At 35.1% G+C, this 8,027-nt stretch overlaps 1 protein-coding gene across 1 annotated transcript in view; it reads left to right on the top strand.

Moving 5' to 3' along the window:
- LOC107750057 (partitioning defective 3 homolog B-like) overlaps nucleotides 1-8,027 on the top strand; it is a 177,748-nt gene that overhangs the window by 111,127 nt on the left and 58,594 nt on the right. The window contains exon 18 of the mRNA XM_016565315.1: nucleotides 4,814-5,029. Coding sequence (XP_016420801.1) covers nucleotides 4,814-5,029 — 216 coding nt within the window. The remainder of the gene's footprint in view (nucleotides 1-4,813; nucleotides 5,030-8,027) is intronic.

Here is an 8,027-nt window from a genome sequence, read left to right as displayed (position 1 = left end):
TGATAAAAAGAAGGCTTTAAAAAGATCGGTATCGGTGATCGGTATCGGCAGATACTGCTTCTATGATCGGTGATCGGCCTCAAAAATCCTGATCGGAGCACCCCTAGTATACATGTACAAAAATATAAAAAGAATAATATAATAACAATAATAATAATTAAATGAATATCACAGTAATATAATTGAATATTATAACATCTTAGAAATATTAAACTGTAACAAATTATAACGTGTGAACATTTGATACCACAGTCTTTAACTTACACAGAAACACGGTGAGATTATTTCACCATGTGATGAATACTTGATGACCATGAAAATAATTTATTTTGGTTCATTTTATTTGTTTAAAAAAATCTTTTTAAGCAATAGTTCTCATCTTTTAATATATAACAACAAAAGTGGTCATCAGCCTTTTTGACTCTTGAGGGAAGGGCTGGGCGATATGTTTTATTCTGATTTGCAATATCAATTCAATTCAAAATTGCTTTATTGGCATGACTGTAAATGTTACAATATTGCCAAAGCTTAGTATACATGTACAAAAAGATAAAAATAATAAGATAATAACAATATTAATAACTAAATGAACATCACAGTAATATAATGGAATATTATAACATCTTAGAAGTATTAAACTGTAACAAATTATAACATGTGAACATTTGATACCACAGTCTTTAACTTACATAGAAACACACATACATACTTCGGATCACTGTGGTGGACAGTAGGGTAACACACTGAGGTCAGACACACACACATTCACCTGCTGTCTCTCAGGCTGTGGCACATCCACACGTATCTCGCAGCAAGTGCTGCTGTCTGTCCCTCTCCTAATACTATCTTTATTTGTTCTGTTTCACTAATGGCTGTAAAGTTCTTTATTAAGTTGGTGAATTTGTTGAAGTAGAGGTTTCTTATGGATATGTATTTATGACAGTGAAGGAGGAAGTGTGTCTCTGTCTCGATCTCTCCTGTCTCACAGTGAGCACACACTCTCTGCTCTCTGGGTAACCAGCTCTTTCTGTGTCTGCCGGTCTCGATGGCTAGACTGTGCTCACTGAGCCTGTACTTGCTCAGGATCCGTCTCTGCTTTGTGTCTCTGACACTCTGGAGATAATCTTCCAATTCATAATTTGATTTTAGAGTTCGATAGAATTGTAATTTACTTTGTGTTTTAGTTTCTTGATCCCAATGTTCCAGATATGTATTTTTAGATTGTTTGATAATTTGATTTATTTTGATGTTTGGATGAGAAGCAGTGCTGGTTTGAGACTGGATAGTGTTAGTAGAGTTAGTCAGGTTAGTAAGTCTCAGAACTAGCTGACTGAGTGGACTCTTTTCGGGGTTCAGTTCTTGGGTTTGTAGCGCTTTTTAAAATGTAGCGATTCTGTGGGATTTGATTTAAGATGCATCCAGAATTTGAGGGATCTTTTAAGCATATTGATAATCAATGGGAATCTGCCTAATTCTGCCCTACATGCGTTACTGGGTGTTTTTCTTTGTAGTTTTAGAATCATTTTGCAGAATTCTGTGTGTAGGGCTTCTGTTGGATGTCTGTCCCATCTAGTGTAGCTCTGATCACTGAGTGGACCCCAAACCTCACTTCCATACAGCGCTATGGGCTGAATTACACTATCAAAGATTTTACTCCAAATTGTAAGCGGCATTTCAATATTTTGGAATTTTTTCTTGATTGCGTATAGAGCTCTCTCTCTTTCATTCTCTCTCTATCTCTCTCTATCTCTCTTTCTTTCTTTTCCAAGTTTAATGTATTCAGCTGAGGTAAAAGCTGTTAGAAGATAGCAACAATCACCAACCTCTGATTTGATTTTTGCATAAGGGTCAAATAGTTGTTCTTAAACTGAGATTTTAACTATGCATTATATTGCACTTCCTACAGTGCGCGGTTTAATCATGCACAATAACAATTAAGAAAGTAAACCGGGTCAATTTTGATTTCATTTTGACTTGAAATTCTGCTTTAATTGTTGATGCACTCAGATTAGTGAAGTATAACTCTCCTTCTTGCAGACAAAGCAGCGTGTGTATGTTTGAATATGTGTGTGTAGTTGGTACAATGAAGAGTGAGTCTCGGTCCACAGAGAGGAGAACATGTCCATTAAGAGGATGGATGAAAGATGCTGGAGGCACCGCTCTCTCTCGCTGGCTTCCCTTCAACACACCTACATTTTCCTGTGGCCCCTCTCATTCAAATGAAGACCACTCATAGAGGCTGCGTCGCTCACGGGCTCTGCGGCGCTTTAGTTCACAGTTCAACATCCTCCAATTCATCTCTCTTCCTCCTCTTCCAGGAGCTGCATGGCAGTCGCCCAGTTACCGTTCGGCCCTGCAGCGCTGCTTCTGCTGATTTGTTTGTTTTTCTCTTCGTCTCATTATTTTCCCTTTTCGTGATAATGGCAGCATACTGGTATCTGTCTGCCGGAGAGACTTTGCCAATTACCATTTTATTTACTAAGAAGTTGCTCAAATGACGTTCCCGTCTCGCTGTCGTTCTCTCGGTCTGTTTCTGTTTCTTGCTTGTCTGGTTTGTTGTTGATTCAGGTTGAGAGCAGCCATGTTGTGCTGGTTTAGATTGATTTATGTAAGCATCCCAGAGAGGACCATCTGTGTCGTATGTTTATGCGTGTCGGCATGTATGTGTGTAGCACTGTGGAAATGAAACCTACAATTTTAAACGTTTCACTGCTTAGATCAGATTACAGCTGCGTTTCATGGAAATTAAATCGATGTATCCAGTGCTTAATTTGTGCATTATGAAATCCCAGAGCAAGGACCAGTCATGGATCCCAAAGTTTATTTCAACATATTTAGTCGGTAATTACATTTATGAGACTGAAGACAGACCGAATTTACTGCAACCAGTTGGGAGTTTAAATTGTATATTCACTAAATAAATAAGAAATAATTATAAATAAATAAATATTATATTCAGTAAGGATGCATTACATTGATTAAGAGTGACAGTAAAGACATTTATAATATTACAAAAGTTTTCTATTTAAAAGAATGCTGTCAATGCGTCAAAGAATGCTGAAAAACTGTTTTCAAAAATGGATAATAATATGAAATGTTTATTGAGCAGTAATTCAACAGAATTATTTCTGAAGGATCATGTGACACTGAAGACTGGAGTTATGATAGTGAAAATTCAGCTTTGCATCACAGGAATAAATTACACTTTTAAAATGTATTTAAATTGAAAACAGTTATTTTGAATTGTTGTAATATTTCACAATATTACCATTTGTACTGTATTTTTGATCAAATCAGTGCAGCCTTGGTGAGCATAAAATACTTTTTTCAGAAACATTAAAAACATCTTAAAGACCCCAGAATTTTAGAAGGTAGGATATATATTTGTTTTCTTCAACTACAAGTACTTTTTTGTCCCAGAGATTGATTTTTATTAAAATGATCAGATTTAAACTTTCTTTTTGTGATTTTAATGTCACATAAATACTGACTTGTAAATATCATATAATCATCATCATTCATTTTTATTAAGTCAGACTGACAATAAATATATGTTTAGAAATGAAAAGCTGTCATAAAATAAGAATTATTACATTTAATATTTAGATTATAATATAAATATAAAGTGAAATAAACATTTTTCAAAGATTACAACCATCTCACAGTTTTGGTGTCATTTCCACTGATTTCCACTATTTATTGTACATAAAAAAGAAATGATTATCTTTTAGCATTTTGCTGTTGCTGATGGTTTGTAAAAGTTAGATGTTAAGTTTTTACAGTGACTTTACAAGAGTCAAATTTGTTTTGTGCTTACAAATGCTGTTTTACTGTAGTGAAATTACATGTGTCCTTCAGTGGCTTATTGTTTTATTATTTTCTATTCACATTTTCACTGCTGGTTTTCGAACAAAAATATTTCTTAAAGGGATACTTGAGCCAAACATGAAAACTCTGTCATCGTTTACTCACCCTCATGTCGTTCCAAACCCAAATTACTTTCTTTCTTCTGTGGAACATAAAAGGGGAGATTTTAAAACTTCTCCATTTGAGTTTCACGCAAGAAAAAGTAATTCATGTTCGGAACGACATGAGAGTGAATAAATGATGATAGAATTTTCGTTTTTGGCTGAAGTATCCCTTGAAAGCATGATGTGCTCTTTCCTGCATGCCTCTTTTTACCTCTCATGCACCAAGCATTTCTCTGTTCTTCTTTTCCCCAACTTTCTTTTGCCCTTTCAGTGTTTGGAGCCCTTGGATTTGTGCTATTCCTCCATTTTATTTTCTTGTTTGTGCTTGTTGCAATCCCTCACCTTCTCCTCCTGCTCCTGGTGTCATTGTTCTCAGTCGTTTGCATTGTTTACGGCTTCATAGTTGGTTTTCATCTCTTAGTACTTCATTTAATGCTCCTCTGCCCTGCACTACTACTACTACTACTACTACTACTTTTCTGTTTAATATTCCTGCACATCTGGTACGCGTTTGCAACACCTCATTTATTCTGTGATGCTCTTGCACCCTCACCTTGAGGTTTCATCATCCACCCTTCTCAAGTCCTCCATCCCACAGCCATCTTTACATATTTCATCTCCGTCTGTTCTTTGAATGCGTCCAAATCCATTAGACTTTCAGCTCAGCTCACCGCACAACTGTTGCATTTTCAGTTCACAACTTACAACCACCCTGTTGATAGGGCACTATATGTTATGTTTCTAATCTTGACCTCATCTTTGAATTTTCACCCTCCACTCCACCTTTCATTACCATCCTCCATCCTCCCATCACTGACATCCCCTCCGTCTCCCCGTGTCAGAACCCCTCTCTTCTTACGGGACGGCGCTGGGACCCAGGTTAGGTCTGCAGAAGTCCAGTTCTCTGGAGAGTCTCCAGACAGCGATGGAGGAGGTCAGTAAGGACGAGGTGCCCTTCCATCGTCCACGCGCACACATGGTGAGGGGCCGAGGCTGCAACCTCAGCTTCCGCTACGCCATCGACAAGTCCTACGAAAGGCCTTCTGAACCTGAGGATGGTGAGTTCAGAGAAGAACTTAAAATCTTTGAAAGTGTTATATAACTGTAAAGAATAATATGTAAACAAATATGTAAATAATGAAATACAGTATTAATTAAATGCTTACAAAATAAATTATTATTATTTTAATATTTAAAATAGTTGAGACTAGTCATAATCAGTGCAATTTTATTATTTATATACTACTGTAGTATTTATTATTAATTTGAATGAGCTTTTATTGTTATATTTTCAGTTTTAATTTTTAATTTTAGATTATGTTTTAATTTGTAATTTTGTCAAAGTAATTGTGTTTTGTGCTTTGCTTATTTTTCTTAGTATTTCTCTATTTAGCTGTATTTTAATTTCAGTTTTAGTAATTCATTTTAATGAATTACTTTATGTCCATTAGTTGCCAAGGCATTTTTTTTCTTTTACAAATATTATAATAATAATATAATGACTTTGTTTAATTTCAGCTGTATTTAACAGTAACAACACTGAGCAGATTTAAAACAATTTCTTTAAATATTAATAATGTGTATTCTATTATTTTATTATGATTATTTTACGTGATTTATTATTATTTTTAATTGGAATACATTTTTATTTTTTAAAAATTGATTAATATAATTTATGTTTGGGTATTTAACTTATTAAATCAAGAACAAATGTGTTAATTTATTAATAATAAATTTTTAAAATGTATTACGTTTTGTAAGGTACTTTTTAATTCAATTAGAGCTTAATTTATTAACTGATCATTACAACCAACATGACATATGATGTGAAATTTAGTTCTTATTAGTGGACCAGTGTGTCCGTTGTTTATGTCTAATGCGACATGACAACACTTTTTATTTTCTAAAATATATATTGTCGGTGTTACTCTGTAATTGTGTTGTAATTTAAACAGAAGGCCTTCAGTGGTTTTCTGCAGTTATTGCTCACAGCAGCTAAGGTACATTAATGAGAAATGTGTGTGCTGCATACCAGTAAATGCATGTTGTTGAGGACAGATTGTCATGAGTTTGCCAAACATGTGCTCACAGTTAAAACTGCATATCACCCCTTCTCGCTTTGCCAAAAGTGCATCTGGCCCTTCACATTCATTACTCTCATCAAAACACCCCATACGATTATAAGCCTTAATAAGCATTTTTTCATTATTGTATATGCTGTTGCATTATGGAAATTATAATCAACATGAAATTGAAATTCACTCTTTCTTTCTTATTATTGTTAACAATTTATTATTGCACAGTATTCCAAATAAAAAAATATAACTTGAACTTTTAGAAATGTCACATTATGGAAGTAAAATGGGTTGCAAATGTTGTTTCATGTAGACTTTAAAACTCTTCTAAAGTTCAGAGCGGTTGGGTGCCAGTGAAGCTCCCTTATTACCCAGCACTGGGTTGTATTTAACCCAGCATTTTTTAGAGTGTAGAAGCTCATTTGAGAGATGAATTTGACCCTCCGTGACTCATTGAGCTTTGTGAGCCAGTGAGGAGTGAATCAGCAAAGGCAAGTATCACTGATTTCTGTGTGAACCTCCAGCAACAAAGTCAGCACATTCAAGGGCACGTATCACCCCTGCTCTTTCTCATTGACACTAAAGACCCCTTCTAAATGAGAAATAGAGACAGAACTTCAGCACTAGCCAGAGATGCCTTCAGTTGGAGCCTTATAAGGCAGGGTTCCTCAAATCTTGCCCTGGAGGGCCAATGCGCTGCAGAGTTTAGCTCCAACCCTGATCAAACTCACCTACCTGTGATTTCCTAATGATCCTGAAGACATTGATTAGCATGGTCAGGTGTGTTTGATTAGGGTTAGAGCTAAACTCTGCAGGAAAGTGGATCTCGTGGGCCAGATTTGAGGGTCCCTGGTATAAGGTGTCATGAATTAATGCCAAGCTTTCTGCATCCTTAGCGGAGGTGGTGGATGAATGGAGGTCTGTTGATATCAACTTAGTAACAGCCCACTTAAAGCAGGAAGCCTGAAAAAAACAGGAGCCTGAGGGTGAATCACACCAAGACATGTCCAGGCCACATTTCACATCACAAGCAAAAATTGAATTGAATTTAAACATTTGATTACAAATATTTAATTTTAAATTATTTTAAATAAAGTTTTAAATTTGTAATTATTTTAAATAATAATAAAAAAAAATTGCAGAAAGAAAACTAAGCATACTTTGGGTGCATTAAAGATGCAAACAATATGTATTATTATTATTTTTTTTAAATAAACAAATACTGCCACAGTATGAAAAATACTGTACGTTAAAAATGACAGATTATTAGTAAAATTATATTTTTTGTTCACATTGCACATGGTTCACATTTGGTATCTCATTATGAGGATGGGGGATTGGGGAGAAAATATCCTTAATTTTATGCAAAATGAAAAAAAATCTTAATGGTGCTAAATGTAATTTATTTATTTTTTCTTTTTATTTTGGGGTGAGATATGATACTGTGTTCTTTTTAACACTCGTTACTTTTAATACGGACTTTGAAAATATTTAATTAACATTTAATCTCATTCATTTTTCTGTGTGCGATTAGTCGTGGTTAAACGGATCGTAGTTGATCCGTGATCCGTACGGACCAAGCCCCACGGTTCGGCACGCATGTGATCCGCTGATTAATTGCAAAATTTAACCATAATAGAGTATAAGTTTATCATTTGTTCGTATTTACACAAGCAAGCGAATTTTAAACAATCCCAGAGAGAAAAGGCGAAAGGGAACACGATTCGTTACTCGCGCGCTGTTCTCTACGCGCACAGCCGCACACACATGAAACACCGAACACCGCGTGCGCGCGAACACCGAATTGAATCGAAATGATCCGATCCGTGGGTCAAAAACTGTAATGTGATCCGAACCGTGAGATTTGTGATCCGTTGAACCACTAGCGATTAGATTAATCTTAATTTTGAATTTTCTAATATTATTAAAAAAATTTGAGTGTGTGATTTTTATTTTTATTTATTATTATTATTATTATTTT

Source organism: Sinocyclocheilus rhinocerous, unplaced genomic scaffold, assembly GCF_001515625.1.
Source record: "Sinocyclocheilus rhinocerous isolate Xijiao unplaced genomic scaffold, SAMN03320098_v1.1 scaffold1956, whole genome shotgun sequence".
NCBI classification, from domain to species: domain Eukaryota; kingdom Metazoa; phylum Chordata; class Actinopteri; order Cypriniformes; family Cyprinidae; genus Sinocyclocheilus; species Sinocyclocheilus rhinocerous.
The sequence above is the reverse complement of the archived record's forward strand: the minus strand, read 5'-3'. Positions and strand labels throughout refer to the sequence as shown.